Source organism: Aythya marila (assembly GCF_965140915.1).
Source record: "Aythya marila genome assembly, chromosome: 1".
NCBI lineage: Eukaryota > Metazoa > Chordata > Aves > Anseriformes > Anatidae > Aythya > Aythya marila.
The window spans coordinates 64,070,649-64,088,549 of NC_139042.1; the positions used below are offsets into that span (position 1 = coordinate 64,070,649).

Genomic DNA, 17,901 nt, shown 5'->3' on the forward strand with positions numbered 1-17,901 from the left:
TATTCTATACATTTTTTTTCCTCAAAAAACTGTTTCCTGAAAAGCAGAGTAGAGATACACAGTAAGGAGGAAAAAAGATTTTAGGAAGCAACCTGAATTCCTGAAAATAGATCACAGATTTCAGTAACAGTTCTACAGCTGTTCACTACATATCACAAGTCATTTCTGTAGATCTATTTCAGCTAATATTATGCAATACATCAGAAACCCATTATGGATTCTTACCTGAATAATGTCATCAGCTCCTCCAGAAGCCGCTTTAGATTTGAGTTCTTCAATTTCTTTCTCTAGTTCTAAACAAAACAGTAAAAAGTAATACAGAACTTCCACATCAAGCAGGAATTGATGCTTTATCACAGTATCTAATTTCTAATAAATCCAAAACGTAACATCACTCTATTTAAGAGAGAGGAGCCTTAGTCCATGAATTTTTGTTGCCAAGTGATACAAAGGGCTAACAGAAAGAACAAGCGTTCAGTGCTATTTCTCTGGTGCTAATGTTTAGCCTGATTTCCTGAGGAAACAAAGCTTCCTTGTTTGGGTGGAAAGACAAACAAAACCATGACAATTGTCTTACCTTCTATTTCATGGCCAATTTAAGACAGAGACAAGACGTTCATTTCCTACTAGCCCTCTAAAAATAGGCAGCAGGTTGAAGAAAAAGATCCCAAATAACCCCGCTGAAGAAACACCCAGTGTAGCTCATCCCCATCCTTACTGTTTTGCTGGGCAGCTACCAGCAGCCAGCATGACTGTAACCCCAAAGAAGGGGAGGTGACACTAGTCCAAGCAGGGAGCCACTATAGGAAAAGGGACAGCAGAGAGGAGGGGGAGAACACGTGGGAGCAGACATACTCGGGATACTTTTAGGTATTAACACAAAATTTCATTTTCTGTATTTTATGATTTCTTGTCCAAAGAAGCAAATGATCAAATACAGAATAGCTAACATTTCTAAAGAAGCCACTGCACTCCTCAACAGGACTAATTATGAAAAACCTCATAGAGATGCCCCCCTCCCATCTGCTTTCTTAAAGGTTATCCTGCTACAGGTATGTGGAACAGATAATGGCAAGCCCCACTTCCACAAGCTACACTGTTCCATCATGCTACATACATGATTAAGTTAATTTAATATTTGACAAAGGCAGTGCTGCTTTTTCTTCCATACCTCTCACTCTAAGGACTTGAGCCCTTATACTCCAACAAAAATAAGGAAATCACAGGAAGGAGAAAAAAAGGAAAAGCCTAGAATTTAAATCTACCTAGCAAATATATAGAGTGAAATTAGGAAAGGTCAGATAGTACCAAGCATTAAGGTAGAAATTATTCTCTCTCCAGTCAAGTACCTGTACATCTTGACTTCACTTTCTGCAGAAGCATCATTTGCTTTTTGGCAAACTTGATGAGATCTTCTTTGGGCAATGTGTCCAGCTGTTAAAAAAAAAAAAGTACTTATTACAGAAACTGACTCCTCTAGCTCAGAAGTAAACAGAAAACAGGGCATCTTAGCATCCAACTTTTAAGGAGTGAAATTTTAGGATGAGAAAGCCTTAGCACACTCATTAAGGACAATAACAGGCCAAATTACAGAAGCTGTGTTATCCAGTTCTATCATTTCAGGTGCAGCATCAGCTAGAAAGGAAAACTCAGCTGGGAAGGGTTATATTTCAGTAGACTGGCTAAGGTTTTTGGAGTAAGAAATTGAACAGTGTTTTAACCACAGCACACGTACCTAACATCAACATTGTTTAATTTACTTCTAACATATGCAAAGAAGCCTACATACATTATGAAACAAACTGCTACTAGAGCTAGATGCTATTAAATATTTTATTGGTTATTATGACAGAAAGTAAACATACCAGTAACATAACTTTTGTTTCATGCATTCTAAAATGCCTTAGCTTAGCATTCACACATCAATTTTCAGAACACCTAGAAGACATGAAGTTGTTTAAAAATACCTTTATATCTTCCTATTATTCACAGCTAGCATGCTAAGCTGCTACCCTCTCAACCACTGACAGCCAAATACACCAGGTTTGTGAGGTCTGATTACCTTTGATTTGCCCGACCCCGGTGTGACAGCGGAAGCCACCATCTCTTGCCCACCATCTTGTACCTACAACAAAATAGAGGTAAGATGGGAGAACTGAACTTTTTTTATAGTGTACACTACCAAAGGAACCAATTGAAAGTCTACAAACATGGAGAGTAACTTGGTATAGTGGGAACTCAAAAAGACAGTATTTGTAGGGCCAGTAGGATAAAGGAGGAAAAATTGAGAGCTCTATTTGATTAATGCAATATAACAGCAGAATTGAAAACTGCTAGATCAGTACAATCCCATGGCTTCATTACTTAAGTGGCATCTAGAGTTGTCACTCTAGCAAAAAAAAATCTTTTAATTTACAGGCAATTAAAATAGTGTATCTATCTTGTTACTAAAAATGTACAAACCAAAAAAGCTTGTAGAGAAGCAGCAGTTAAATCGAACTTTGGCAACTTCTGAACAAATTGTACTCCTCAACTATGTTCTCATTTTCTTTAAACATCCACTCTTTAAGCATAACATACTTAACACTAGAAGCTCCAGCCTGACAGTGTAAAAAAAGCTGTGTGTGTGGGCACGCATTTGTGTGTGACACAGAGAGGGGGAGGGTGTGTATACACACCCACATCCTTCTTTTATTTTGCTACTCTTTATTCTCATGAAGAAACCCTTGTAATAGAAACCAGGGAAAGAAGAAACTGGAAACAGATAGTGACTGACATTTTTTGAGAGAATAGCTAAGAGAGGTAACCTGAAAGACTAATTAGAAATAAGAGTTCAAGTACGGACCAAGGACAAAGACAGTTTAGTTATCTCTCTGGAGAGCTTGGACTCTCACATGGTCTAGAGCTTTTTGAGGAAGCAAACTTTTTTGTATTTCAGATTTCACGGTACACGGAGCTATGTCAACATTGACATTCTTAATATTTCAGCATTCCTATTAGTTAACCTCTGCAAGTACAAGCAGTATACTTGCACAGTATAATTATGGATAACACATTGAATGTACTGCTTAAAAAAAAATGACAGCACGCCTCTGTCCATACTATTGCAGGATCAGATGATCCTGTTATTTTTATCACAGAATCACTCAGGTTGGAAAGCCCTCCAAGATCACCTGGTCCAACCATCCCCCTACCACCACTGTCACCACCAAACCATGTCCCCAAGCACCAGGCCCAACCTCTCCTTGCACACCCCCAGGGACGGTGACTCCACCACCTCCCTGGGCAACCCGTCCCAGTGCCTGACTGCTCTTTCTGAGCAGAAATGGCTCCTCATTGCCAGCCTGAACCTCCCCTGGTGCAACTTGAGGCCATTCCCTCTGGTCCTATCACTGGTTACCTGTGAGAAGAGGCCGAGCCCAGCTCCCCACACCTTCCCCTCAGGTAGCTGCAGAGAGCAATGAGGCCTCCCCTCAGCCTCCTCATCTGCAGAGGAAACACCCCCAGCTCCCTCAGCCGCTCCTCACAGGACTTGCGCTCCAGGCCCTCGATGCCCTTCTTGTTTACAGACACAGCGCCAGAACTACGCCTCACGCAAGAAAAGGCAACCCGCATTACTTATCCACTAACCAACCCCACCCGTGGCGCTTCACCTCCCCGCCCCCGCACGCAGAGGGGCGGCTGTGAGGCACACAACCCCTCACGACCCTCTCAGCCCTGCAGGATCACGAAATGGCGACCCCCGCCCTCCCTCCCCCCCTCCCCTCAGGGATAACGGCGCGCGCCAGGCGCGGGAAGCGGCGCGCGCTCCCCTCCCCCCCCCCCCCGTTACCTCCATGTCGGAGCCGGCTGGGCGCCAGGGCCGCCGCTACATCCTCCCCGCCGCCGCCGCCGCCGCTTCCGCCTTCGTCATCCCTCCTCCCCGCAGGCCACGTGACGCGGCGCGCGCGCCCCCTCCCCTCATTTTATAGGCCCGGCACGGGAGCTCCGCCCCCTTGGGAGGGCTTGGGCCACGCCCCCTCGGGCGCCGTGGCCCCGCCCCCTGAGCCGCGGGAGGCTGAGGGGGGCGGGGGTGTGGCAGAGGCGGGCTGCCCTGAGGGGAGCCGGGTGTGGAGGCCCCTGTGGAGGGGCTTTTGTACATCCATACACATTGTACACACATATACACACGTATATACATCCACATCTACACATATATGCACCACAGCAAATAACAGAAGCCAGTTATTAAGGCTTGAAGTTCATTATTTTAAGTTAGGAGCCCATTTCCTCCGTAGTTGGTTGAGGGGAGCGATGTTAGCCCACCGATGTTATCACACCGCACACCTTTCTTACCATAGTCGTGCAAGCAATGCTTGAAATGTTTCTCCCGAAAAGTGATTGATTTTTAATGAGAAGTTTCCCGGGAGAAAAGAGTTTAGGCACTTTGTTGCATTTGCAATTCACTGGGTAGATATTGGATGGCACTGAATTAATTGTGGTGCTGTGAGAGAACGCCTTTTGTTTTTTGTAAAAAAACAGTCACGTTAAGCAAAATGCTGCTCTCGCAAGAATAATTTGTATTTGTCCAGGCCTTCCTATTGTCATTCTTCTTTTAAAATCCAAATGACTAATGGTGACTAAAGGCACAAAGGCTGTGTATACCTCCAATAGCATTTCCTTATTTCTTTTTCTCTGATGCATAATGTATGTTTATTGTATATTGTAACATAAGCAGGCAAGCAATTATGTCAGGAGCAGACAGTTCCTTGTTACAGAATTACAGAATCACCTAGGTTGGAAGAGACCTCCAAGATCACCGAGGCCAACCTCTGACCTAACACTAACAAGTCAAGTCCTCCACTAAACCATATCACTAAGCTCTACATCTAAATCTTATTCTCACAGAGGTTGCTGGCCAAGAACAGATCTCTATAACCAAACCACCAGAAGCTGCTTTTCCACAACTTCCATCCTTACACTCCTCAGAAGTCCCACTCTTTCCTCATCCACTTTGGGATGCTCTGAACTGGGTACCCAAGCCTGTGGTGCCACAGCCTAGGGTGGAGGTTTCATGCAACTTCAAGAAGAGCCTTTCTGGAGAGAGTCCTTGCCGAACCATCTTGTGGCCATAGCATTTGGTCCTAAACTATGCCATACTGCACAGCTCAGTCCTTCCAGGTCCATCTCTGACTGAAGCTGGATGTCTGGAGAGAACATTATAGAAAAGCCTAGCTGCTTTTTTTTTGGAAAACCCCAGAGAAACAATGTTTCTGCAAATGCATTCCTGCCTTCTGTCCTCTGAAAATATGTATTATGATCCAACTCTTGGGACATCACCTGACTATGCAGAAAATGATTTTGGAGATTGGCCAAGGCAGATGCACAAAGGTTTTTCTGATCTCTTTGTACTGAAGAGACTGAACTACCTGCTCACTCATCACAGGCTGACACCACCTGTTTCTAGCTGGAGGCACTCACCCCTTGACAGAGCTCCCTACTCCTGTGGGGTATATGTTTGTCAGGCCAGTTCTCACTCTGCCATCCCCCTTCATTTTGTGCAAGAGGTCTTAGCTAGATTTGGCAAATAAAATAGTCTTGATGGTCTTTCCTTTGGGTCCTAAATTGCAACAGAAATTGCAAAGCATCCTGTATAGGAAGTAGTAGTTCTTCCTAAAATAAATAAAACAATAAGCATTGAAGATTTTGACTGCTGACTGTTTCAATTTGTTAAAACCAAGTATTTCTTACAGTAAAGTTGCTTCATATTTTTTGGGGAAAATGCTGACTCATACCTGCAATAGTCTTACATAATTTTCTTAAACAGATTGTGAATCTTATCTTATCTATCCAGAAGGAGCCAGTAAAATTGCATCTATGCAGCTAATTTGGGACCAGATAAGTGAGAAAAACAAGAATAATTTATGTGTTCTGTGTATTCTGTAATTTTATTATCTTTGTAAAGATAATTAGTTCTCATTTTTAAAATAGCATTGTTTATGTAAAACAAGATTGCCAGGAGGCTTATGAGATGTGTGGAGGCAGAGGATAACAAACTTTAAATCCTGCTTTCATTAAAAGGCCAAATTCCACAGGACTGTGGTTGGTTATTCCACTAAAGCAGTGTGTAGATGTTTGTTCAGTAGCATTGGAATTATTAGACCTGCAGGAATGTTCTGAAGAGAACAAAATGAGAAAATTACTGTAATTTTGCACCTGAGGAATGTTTCCAGCTTGCAGAGCTAATGCTTTAAATACTGGCTCTGTAGAATCTGCCTTTCCTGCCAGTTCTGTGGATGACAAACTTTCCTTTGTGAACCACACCAGGCAAGCTAACTTTCTTGCTTTGAGTTACTTCTGTGGGTTCTGTACATGCAAAATTAGTATAAATGAAGGCAGGGTATGAATTTACAGTGTGTTAACTATTCACCCCTGTGTGGCAACTTGAAGTATTCTCCCTGCCCTGTGCAAATGAACCATAAATTCTTTGGCCATACTGACGTGGGTTTGGGTTTAGCAGGTTCCCACTGCAGTGGAATTGTACAGATATAGTGGATTAAAGAGGGTGTGAAGGGGGAGGCTATTCTGAATGCTTGTAGGATGCAGGGGCAGTACTGACCTCTGTATTTATCTCTATACTACTTTATGTGTGAAGGGTTTCCTTAGGTATTTAAAAAAAATAAAAAATAAAATAAAAAATAAAATGTTTATGTAGCTCTTAATTCTGCTCTGAAATTGCAGAGATGAGAGGTACAGTCTGGTGTTCTATTACTAAACCGCAAAGCCCACCAAGCCTGTTTAAAGGTTATCATTAAACAAGGAAACTAACATTTTGTTTGAGCACCTGGGGTTGGGTCTGGCTGTAGAAGACTGTTCCATTGTTGACTGAACGTAAAAGCTCTTCGAACCGCAAACAGAAATAGTAGCAAATACAGATTACTGTGGGTTATTGGCACAGTAACAGGTTATTGTGAATCAAGAGGTCCAATTTTATCTTTTTTTTTTTTTTTTTAATAGCTTCCTTATTTTCAGATGTCCAGCCTCAGACCCTACCTATATTGCCCCTTTATTGCTACCTGTATTGCCCGTGCCAGAGAAGGACCCTGAGCAGCCTGCTTTTGACATAATCCCTGTGTCTCCACGAATGGGTTAGATGTGCATAATTCAACTGCGAGCCTTCACGCAGTCTGTGCTCACACTGCTTATAAATACCACCTGCCCTTGCAGTAGCTTGTGCTGAGGCCCTTCTAGAAAATGATCCATGACTGATTTGCCTCTTCAATATTAACCACGGGACACTGCTGCATGACGACATTCCTGGTCCACCTACACAGTGCCTAAGTCTGTGCTTGGTCTGGAGGGCAGGCAGAGACAGGTTATCCAGCGTAAGCCCATGGCTTCAGGCCTGAAGGCTTGGTTGGGTTGCATCCTACAAGTATGGAGTGCTAGACTTTCTCTCTCATTGTGCTTCTAGCCTCCCTCACCTATAGCCTGCACTGAGCCAGGGCTTGTCTAAATCATCAAAGACAGCAGGGTGGTAGCTTCAATCCAGGTTTGAAATACAATGTTAGCAAAACTCTGGAAAATTCCAGAATTAATCATTAACCTTGTTGGAAAGATAAGGTTCCTTCTGAGCATGTTGACACAGATCATTATAAAAAATTTTATATTGTGTACATTATAGGCTAATATATTCTTATCCTGTAAAGACAGGACAAGTGGTATAAAAACTAGTCTCTGTCAATGGTCGGTTTCCTACTGGATAAACAATAACTTTCAATCCAAAGCAGGAAGCAAATCATCTGCAGTACAATTAGTGGAATGTAAAGCAGTGTTCCTCCGTCTTTGAATGCTAGCTAAGATAGAACAGCTTGCTTCTCTGCCTCTAATTTATTTGTTTGTTTGTTTGCTTATTTATTTTTAAGCTTGGTGCTTCTCCCATTCTGCTTTGTAAATGGATGCCTTCCACCTGAAAGTAAAATGGCTGGCCTAGTTCCTAAAGACAAAGGTACAGTGAGATCACGACTATGCTAGAATTCATATAGCAATTCCTGGCAAAAACTCTCTATCAAAGCAGGAACCTTCATTAATTCCAGCAGGGGGATTTGTTCTGGTAGTTGTTAGTGCAGAGCTACAAAACAGGCACATGCAAACAGATTACATGGATTAATGAACACTGATTTTCAGATATTTGTTAGAGATTAATAACAAAGTTTCTTGGCTATTAAAACTCTGCTGGTACACTTTCTTAAAAGAGACAAGCAGCACTGAAGAAGTTGCTGTGGGGTTGCATTCAGCTAAACTGACACGAGTCCTATTTAAGCTGACATAGAAGTTGCACCTCTGTAAGAAAGTCAGGAAAACCATACTTCTGGGTAACTGGACAAAAATAAAGCACCAGTGTATGCTCGGGGCATATGTCTGACTGGAGCTCTGTACAGAGTTTTATCACCACAGTAAATAGAGAGTTACTTGTTTGCACCAGAAGCTTGACAGTAGTTCAGATTGACATGAAATAATTTAGTTAAATATGTACAAAATCTCCTTCTGCTGATGCTCATCGATTTACAGTATCAAAATAAATTAAGCTTTTTACCCCCTGAAGCCACTGTTAGTGAACAGTCTCTGTATAATACATCATTTAAGGCTCTTCTGTGCATAACAGCTGACAAACATAAAGATATGGAAGTTAAAGGCACTCTAGATATAGGCACCCTCCAGTTATCTGCCCAGAAGCACGCGCACATCTCTGTTGTAATACTGTGATAACAGACAACAAAACACGGTTTTTTCAGGCTGACTGAGGGTTTCATGCAAGCTATTTTTCAAACCCTTTCCCAAACTTTTGGAACCCCTTTTCCAAACTTTCCCAATAACTACAGATCCGCTTACTGTCATTTACAACAATTCATTGTTCCCTGTAGTTTTACAGAGAATTAATATTCAATTAATAGCACATTATAAATTATGACTGAATCCACAGGTTGATCTGTGTCGGCTGTGCTGGCTTAACAGAGCATAAAAGGCAGAAACACCCCATTTTTCTATTCCCAGGCCTGCTATATTTTGACATAAAGGTTAATATTTCTGTCTTTGAATTTATATATATAATATGTAAGGATAATGTCAACAGGGTAAGGAAAGTTAGTTTTTATTTACCCACATATCCAGTAGTTGCTTCTCTTCTTTCTGTTATTTTTTTTTCCCTTTATTGTATTCTCTGACCTGTGTTACTTTTTATCTGTTTTTTTTTTTTTTTTCAGAGCAGCTGAATTCCAGTTGGGTGAAGGTTTACCTAAGGAAGAGAGAGTAAAGGTGACTTAGCCAATATAACTCAAGCCTCTATCACCCTTACCCTGCCGCAGTCACCTTCAGCATTTTTGTCCTTCTAATAGATGGAGAGATTTCAAAGGAGGAACAAATAGGTCATCTATGCATGTGACCTTTCGTACAGCTCAGCTGCTAAAATGTCACCCAACTACTAAGTTAAGCATTTTTTCCATTTACTGATGGCTCCTGTGACCCTGAACGAGGATTAGATTGACAAACAGCTGACTCATGTCATTTCATGGAGTGACCCAAGAGAATGAAAAAATGCCATAGAACAGGCAACGCCTTTTCCTCGTTCTGGTGACAGCAAGTTAATAATGAACAAAAACTAGAGAAGCCACAGAAAGCTTCCCAGGCTCGTATTTAGTTTTGCTGCAAACAGCAGCACCTCTGCCAGGTGATTTTTTCTCAGGTAGTTGGTTTACAGAAACGTCTTTTTTATGGAGGCAGGAATCTCCATTGACCTAAAGCCCTCCCAATACCTACATTTGCACTTGTATAGCAAATGCCTGCTTCTAGGTCCAGTGTTTCCTGCATTTTTTAAGGGAAACTCATTGGATTGGGAGCTTACAATGTAACTTCCACATTTAATGGGAAGCCTTTTATTTGTCTCTAAACTTGATATTGATGCCCTTTAGAGAACTGCATTCAATTTAGATATTTAGATTAAATCGCTAGCCTGAAATGGTCTGTGTGTGCTGTTAGTGGCTGCTATTATTAAATCCCAGGAACCTTCCACAGACCAAAGAGAAAATACCCCCAGCAAACATTTTGTGTTTAGCTATAGAGACTAAAACAGAATTTTCCTCCAGCTGTGGCTGTCTATGTAGTTTTCCCCCGGCATTCAGAGTGTAAATGCAGTTAAACAGGAACTCTTCAGAAGTGGGTTGGTAACAGTTGTTTATGATACGAAAGGGCTATAGATTGTTTAAATTAATTTCCTACCAAAGTATGGCTGCAGTGCTGGTGCTAATGCTAAGGCATTATATGATAATATTGACCAGGCCCTATTGCAATTAAAAGTCCTCATTAGGCTGTTTGCATATTTGGTCAAGGGAAGAGCAAAGAGGAGGAGGAGGTGCTAATGATACATTTGATTTGCGCATTTGCAAAGGTGGAGAAGAGGCAAGTGTATGCTGCAGTCACTCTTGTCCTGCTTCATAGCAACTTTCAGGATTTTCCAGATGTTTACAGAAGTTGATGATATCCATTTCAAAAGGCAACAATGGCAAGAGCTTCTTGACTTGATGCAGTAAGAACGACTACCTCCACAGATGGAATATAGATAAACACCTCTATATAGCTCCTTAGCAAGTTTTGTCAGTGGAATTAATGGGTATTTGGTGTTTTTGGAAATGTTGCTTTCATCTCAATGATATTTATGATGTCCAGTTTAAAGCAAGGAAAAAAAAAATTCTACTTTCTGCAATTCTGTTGCTCTGTTTGCACACTATGGGAATGACATATAATGCCCATACCTTGTGCACTCTTTTAACATTTTTTTTTTTTTTTTTTTTTTTTGTTCCTAATTTCTCATTTGAAATTGCCAGGTTGATTTGAAAATGCCAGCTGCAGTTTAATAAAGACACAAACTCAGAACATGTCTGAAATATTTTAGTTAATGCTAAAAGTTACTGTGGGAGGGTTGAATGACAAGTATCCAGAGAGGGATTATTTTCTTCAGATAGACCAGTCAAGACTTCCTCATAATTTGGGCACTCTCATCATAACGAAAAATCAGTGGTATGTGAAAGAAATATATTGAAACATTAGGGGCACAAGGAGAAGCAAAATACATAAAATGGAAAGGCCGATAGATCATAAAGAATAACTCCCATTACTAATAATCACAATTCCTCACGAAACACAAGAGATGTGTTAGCCATTTTCTTGTTATAGTCCTCATCAAATTTCTTATTTTGTGCCACAGTGAAATAATTCTTCCAGTCCCCGACAACTCCTATGGAAAAAATAAAAATAAAAATTACGAGTATTTCTTGAAGCCCATTAGCCACGACTTACTAGAGGATTGTAGTTGAAGGGAAGGATTATTTCAAGGCAGAATTACAACCAGGAAGAGTGAGTTGATACCAGTAATAAACCTCAGTACCTTTTCTCATGAATGGGGAAACTGAGTGATCCATTAATCCCACAAAATCCTTAGTGTAGTTTGCCATGGGATTTTCCTTCATTATCTCAAATGAGGTGTTATGGATTATCTTGTTAAGAACCTCCTGTTCCAAGTCCTTCCCCATAAACTTCATAATCTTCTGAATTTCTCTCTTTGGATTCTGCAGGGAGAAGAAAATGGGGTAAGATGCTGAGCCAAGAAAAGGAAGGAAATCACAGTGTTAACACTGGTTGTTGCCAGGGGGAGAAGTCTGATACAGCTAATGTTATAATAGATAACTATTGAGTGTAGATTATATCTACTGAACTTTCAGGTTTCAAGCAAAGCTCTGTAAACACACATTCAGTCTTTACCTCCTTCATATCTTCATAGAAGAGGTAGAGAATACGGTGCTTGTCTTTTGCCTTCCACCAGCCTTTCACGTGGTCATACCAGGAGCCCCAGAGCACTGAAAGAGAAGAGCAGCAGCCTCTGTAAATGCCTGATCTGTCTTTAGGTACCCATGGCCCTCACATTTCCTCCATAACCAGTGTCTGAGTGTTTCCTAGCTGGTTTTGAATCACTGTGGCCATGACTGCTGTGCTCTGTACTGAATGCAGCACTCATGCTATTAATCCCTTAGGCTTATGGATGCTCAGAGCAGGATTGATGTCTAACTGCAGACGCTTACATCTGAGTGAAAAATCTAGGCTGCCCTTTTGATGGAGAGAAAGAGACATTTCCAGAATGTGGCTCATGTTTTTGACTGGACAAACTGCTTTTAATTTGCCCTGCTTTCAGCAGGGAGTTGGACCAGACGGACACCAAAGGCCCCTTCCCACCTGCATTATTGTGTGCTCCTAACTGGTTTAACTATTTAGTGTGCTATCAGAAGTGCCTGTTTCTCTCCAGCAAGTACCGAGATGACTAGCTCGGACAGAGGTTCCTATATTATAAAAGTCTGCACTGGGACAGAGGGCTCACAAGCTCAGCCCATCAAACACAAGACTCAAGTTCTCATTTAGAAATGAGACTCTCGCGCTGGTCCCGACAGTGGTGTTTCTAGGCCTACGTGGTGGCAAAAAAAAAAAAAAAAAAGGACCTATGGAAGTTTTACTGACCCAAACTTAAATGGCCAGCCTTTATTTTTTGGATATCAGCATCTCTTTTAGAAGAGGAAGAATCAGTTTCTGGGCTTGTCTGTCCTTAGCTAGATGACTGTCTTTGTTCAGATGCCTGATTTTTAGACAGGTGAATTGAGGTAAAAAAACGTTCTTAGCTCAAATTCATACTGCACAATCTATACAAAATTAAATTTTACATTCTTGTGTGTCACATTAGAATACAGCCATTGAGCTGCTGTTCCGTCCCAGCTGTCTTACAAGCAGGTTTCTTTTAACCTTATAGAGAGAAGAGATTACCTTAAAATCATCATATATATTTTTGAATGATAGTGGAATAAAAAGCAGCAATTGTTTTTCAAAATGTGAGTTTAAAGATAAGATTCACCTTTTCGGTACTATAAAACCCTCTGAATGAAGCTACTACTAGAACACCTCTAGTGGATATTCTTCCACGGAGTGTCAGCACTGGATTTCAAACTGTAGCTGAAATAGATAAATCAGTGTCGTGCATTTTTAAAAATGAACAAAATCTCTTATAAAACTGATTGCAATTTATCACCTTTTCCAGCCATGAATTTCTCCATGAACTCTTCCATGGTTCCTGGGTCAGGAAGTGCTTTATTCATTCTGTGGAAATGGTAGTATGACACCAGGTTGTCTTTTGCATTTCTTGCCACATAGATAATCTTTATGGAGTATGAAAATGAGAGAGAGGGAGAAAGAGAGAGAGAAATATGAGCTTACACATGGCTGCGACATAGATATTGAGCCTCTCCTGAGAGAAAACTGCAAGAGTGTTTTCTCTTGGAGCCTGAGTGACAGGCTTAAGAGATTTTGCTTTGAAACTGCCATTCTCTGAAATCCAACTTAGGTAATTCAGTCATAACTTTAGTTTCCCACAGACATTGCACAATAAAGGGAAGATAGGTGAGGAGACGTTTAGTTTTCACAAAGACTCTGGAAACCATATTGAGTCCCATTTTATATCACTTTCTTTCCAGTTGAAGTAGGCAGAGTCCTACCTCTTCAACCTTACCTTACAGTTTTGTTCCCAGAAGGAGGGGGGCACCATCTGCACAGGAAGATGAGTTTTCATTGTTCGTGGAGAAGGCATAGCTTCAGCTAACTCCAGGCCTGTGGAATAACGTTTTATGAGAACTGACCTGTTCTTTAAATTCTGCTAGCACTTCTTTGCTACTCTCATAGGTGGGATTTTGACTGACTTCTTGAAAGCAACTAGGTAGCAGTGTAAAATAAACAACATTGCATAAGCACCTTCAGTGCTTCTGGAGGATTTTGTACCTATGTTTTCAAGAAGAAAAGGGAGAACATTCATTCATATCTTCACTTTGCTTTCTTGGACCCATGTCTAAGCCATGCATCCCAAAGGATAATAATGAGTACTAATTTATGTTTACCCACCCAATATTTTTCCTTCACAATATTTAATGATCTCCCTTTTCTTTGCAAATAAGAGGTGTTTATTTTGTTTGTTTGCTTTTTGTTTTGTTTTTGTTTGTTTGTTTTTCCTAGGAAATGAGAATAACTCTGCTGACTAGACTTTCTGGATAGCACACAAGGAGAAGCTGGGGGAATGATGGATGAAGTTCAGATTGTATGCAGAGTAGATTGTGAGTAGTTCTGGATATATGGGAATCTATGAGAATATCTGGGGATATGTGGAGATATGTTATTTTTTCCCCAACTTTAAATGTCTGTCATGACCTCTTTCAATTATTTGCTAGCATCCTCTGTCAACTTCTATCATTTTTTTGTGTCTCTCTATATGTCAACACAGTCTGGATTAGAAGACAAAAAGTAGCACTTCTGCTGCAGTCAGTCAAGCTTTTTGGCTTCAAACGTGAAGAGAGTCTGCCTTAATGGTTTGTGTGGGATGGGAGTCCCTTGCTGGGGGAAGGGTCTTGCAGGGAGCTGTCTTTGCAGAGTCAGGCCTGCCAGTTCCCTGAATGCCCGGTAGCTTGTTGTGATGACTAGACCCTTGAATTTAACAGCAGTTACTTAAAACAATAGCAAATTAAAACAATTAGCAAACCTACAGAAAACACATCATCCACATTTTGGGAATATATCCAAGACATAGGTTTCCATTCCGTATTGCCCCTAGTCACACGATGGGGATCAGTTTGCACCCATGTTGCCACGTGATGCCCATCTGCTGCTGTGTTAGGTGCTGTGAGTATCTATCGTATGCAGCTTTCAGAAGATGTTCTGGACCAGCATGGTCTTCAGCAGGGCCTGTGCCCTATCTGTCAGCCTTGCACTGGCTTGAGTAGTGCTCAATGTTTGTGTTAAGCCAGCTGAACTGTGCCCTGATGCCTGACATAGCACTTAGTGCAGGGGCAGAGAAAGCGGGACCTTCCCCAGAAAAAATGTGGCATCAGTTCTGGATGTTTGCTTTGCTTCATTTTGTCTGAAATACAAACCTATTCTTTTTGATATTCACCTGAGTAACCATTAGGTGAAGGATCTGGCATATACCATTCAAGGAAAGGATGGCGTCTGTAAGTACTGGCACGTCTGCACTTCTCAATGTCTCCATTTTGTTGAATCATATCCACTATCTCCTGTGTCCATGTGGTACCTGAAAATATCAATGTTTAGATATTTCTCCCAGGGAGAGATGAGAGTCTCTTCTGCTAGAGAACTGAAAGCCAGAAGGATGGACACCATTTCAAAGAATGAAGGAACAGCACAGCACATGATTGACAAAATGTAAAGAGATAATCATGGAGAAAAAAATGCATAACTAGGAATGCACAGGTCATTTCTGAAGACATGTTTCTGAGATTCTGTTTTGGACAGGTTTATTCTTGCCAACAGAAAAACCCTCCACTACTACTACAGTAATGAGGAAAGCTCTGAGATAAACTCACATAATACAATTTGGAGACTGTAGTATTTGAAAATTTGAAATCCCAATTTTCATCCCTTAAAAAAACAACAACAACAACAACAACAACAACAAAAACAGCTAATACAGCTTCTTCTTTTCAAAATTTGAATGAAAAAATTAAATACCTGAACTTTGAGTGAGTAAAAATTTCATACAGTTTGACTGTATGAAATAAAGTCGTATGAAAACGTTGCAGTATTTTCAATATTCCTGTTTGAAATGCTTTAATGAAATTCAGCACAACATTTTACTTCATCTGCCTGAGCTAATGCAACGTCTTGTAAGAGATACCAAATTGTGTCCCTTGGGTGCCTTTTTTCCCCTATAGCTGTGGTCACTGGATTAACTACATCTCATCTCAGGTACTGTGTCAGGTCATCTAGGGAACAGACTAAGGGATGTCCTAGAAAGCACCGTGGGCAGGAAACTCAATCCTTAATAAGATGCTTGAAGGGTGCAGCTCTGGCAGATAGAAAGTAGTGTCAAATGGACTCCTAACTTTATTTCTTCTCAGTTCAATGGCTGAGATACTTTAATCCCGACTGATTAAAATAGCATGTCTTTGCTTTCAATATACCCAAAATAAGTTAAAAGCTTTCAGCAAAATCTGTTTTTTCCTACCTTCAAAAGTAATTAATTTTCAGTAATAATGATTTTAATTTTTTTTCCTCTGCTGGAAACAACACTTAAAAATTCTTTCTAATTCAAGTCATTAATTTTTTGTGATCATCTAATGTTACACAGTCTGTTCTTGAATCCTATAAACTGTTTTTGTTCACCCAAGATTAATATTGGATGCTTCTTACTCATTGTTTTCCTTTATATAAATATAAATAGCCTAATGAAGAAGAGAAATATTAATGAGTTGTGTCCAATTTATAAATATAAATAAAAATACAAATACCAGATAGCTAAGATTAATGGTGGGCATTTTAATGGCTGAAATTATTAAGTGAATTTGGTTATTACTTTAAAATAAGTAAGCCATTTGCAGGTGTCAGTACAGGTTTACACCAAGTCATTTGCCATATTCATAATACAATTCATACTTGAATGGTTTCTATTATTTCTTAGTAAATGATGATTTGTACCAAGCTTCCTTAAATCTTGTAAAAGTTCTATAATACATTAATATGTATGTATATAATCTAAATCAAAGGAAATATGTAATTAGGCTTTGATAGTGTGAACCTCAATAGTAATACACTGATATTAGTTCTGCCAAAGAAGTCAAAAGTGGCTTACCACATCTGGCAGAGCTTCACATCTTTGAAATATAAGTCTATTTTGGGATTAAAAATTATCAGTCACAATAGAAAAATATAGTTTTCCATTCCAACAGTAAGAACTATCCCAAACTTTTCTATTCAATTTCCTCTACACACAAACCTGCTTTTGCATAGGTTGCAATGAGAAGGTCGTCAGGTCTGGCTTTGAAGTTCCACACTTGATTCCATATGCTGCATATTGGTTCTGTTAAGGGAATACCTTCCAATTCACGCAGCTCAGTTCGAATCATTTTATCTTCCAGATTCAATTTTTCCATTTTATCTAGGGCCATTGTGTGCTGCATGAGGAATGAAAGGCTTGGAAATTAATGTTTGCTCTGAAAAAAAATACCCAAATTTACTCACCCATTCTCAGGTTCTCTTTTACGGAATGAATTCCATATCTTTTGATTTCTTTGCCTGTGATTTGACCTATCTGGGTCCATATTTAGGCTCCTTAAATCTGGATCTATCTTTAAGAAGTGCTTGGCATATTGCTGTTGGTAACTCTCAGCATCTTTAAAAAACACTCCATATACTCAGATACAGAAAGAGAAAAAAAAATACATTCTTTCTAGCTTTAAATATTTTAGCAAACATATTTGTGTAAAATGTTGACTGTAAGTTGGTGGCCTTTGAAAGGCAAGAAAAAGTCATCAGGGATGCGATTCAAAAGAGAACAGAGACTAAAAGCTCCCACTGGAGTCAGCACATAGGACCCAACCCTTCTTTCTTAAAGAAGAAGAACAGAAACTTCTGATTGTATCTTTTTGGTCTCATACTCACAAAAAATATTTCCAGGGCTTTTCCGTGTTTTGTTCCTGGAGCTTTTCACTCTTAGGATTCTTTGCTGAAGATTTGAATTTGCTGCAGATCAATAACCTGAAACAGATAGATGATTAACTAAAGGTTGTTATACATTACTTATTCAAACTGATCTAGTAAAGTCTAGTGCTGATCTTGCAGTTTTCCAGGAACTAGTTACTGTTTTCAGGATTTCTCTTGAGGAATATTTTAGCCCTAAACTTCAGAGCTCCAAAATCTGGTCAGAGGAACATTCTGCTTAAGAGAAGGCTACACAAATAATCTCAATTACGAATATCAGTCAGAAGAGATAAAAGCCAGATTTCAATCTCAACAGCAAACACTGCCAAGATATTTCCTTTAATTTTCTTA

General features: G+C 40.1%; 2 protein-coding genes across 4 annotated transcripts in view; both read right to left on the reverse strand.

Moving 5' to 3' along the window:
* Positions 1 to 3,901, reverse strand: part of GCC2 (GRIP and coiled-coil domain containing 2) — a 29,163-nt gene extending 25,262 nt beyond the window's left edge. For all 3 annotated transcript variants that reach the window (XR_014317631.1, XM_082762028.1, XM_082762029.1), the window contains exons 1-4: positions 3,833 to 3,901; positions 2,063 to 2,125; positions 1,350 to 1,434; positions 226 to 293 (exon numbers count right to left, since the gene is read on the reverse strand). Coding sequence is in view for 2 of the 3 variants with exons in the window: in XM_082762028.1 (XP_082618154.1) it covers positions 226 to 293; positions 1,350 to 1,434; positions 2,063 to 2,125; positions 3,833 to 3,838 (222 nt within the window). In the remaining variant the exon portion in view is untranslated. The remainder of the gene's footprint in view (positions 1 to 225; positions 294 to 1,349; positions 1,435 to 2,062; positions 2,126 to 3,832) is intronic.
* Positions 3,902 to 10,836: 6,935 nt separating this feature from the next.
* Positions 10,837 to 17,607, reverse strand: SULT1C4 (sulfotransferase family 1C member 4). Its single transcript, XM_082762054.1, has 8 exons — positions 17,512 to 17,607; positions 16,847 to 17,024; positions 15,008 to 15,145; positions 13,580 to 13,677; positions 13,103 to 13,229; positions 11,794 to 11,888; positions 11,420 to 11,600; positions 10,837 to 11,269 (listed from the first exon to the last, which is right to left on the reverse strand). The coding sequence occupies exons 2-8, from the start codon at positions 17,016 to 17,018 to the stop codon at positions 11,157 to 11,159; spliced, it is 924 nt and encodes a 307-aa protein (XP_082618180.1). The 5' UTR covers positions 17,019 to 17,024; positions 17,512 to 17,607; the 3' UTR covers positions 10,837 to 11,156.
* Positions 17,608 to 17,901: the final 294 nt, after the last annotated feature.

Coding starts and splice junctions, on each gene's coding strand:
- SULT1C4 (XM_082762054.1), bottom strand. CDS start 17,018: ATGGCCCTAGATAAAATGGAAAAATTGAATCTGGAAGATAAAATGATT. Junction 15,146..16,846: donor TGCAACCTATGCAAAAGCAG/GTTTGTGTGTAG, acceptor TGATATTTTCAG/GTACCACATGGACACAGGAG. Junction 11,601..11,793: donor TCTATGAAGATATGAAGGAG/GTAAAGACTGAA, acceptor TTCTCCCTGCAG/AATCCAAAGAGAGAAATTCA.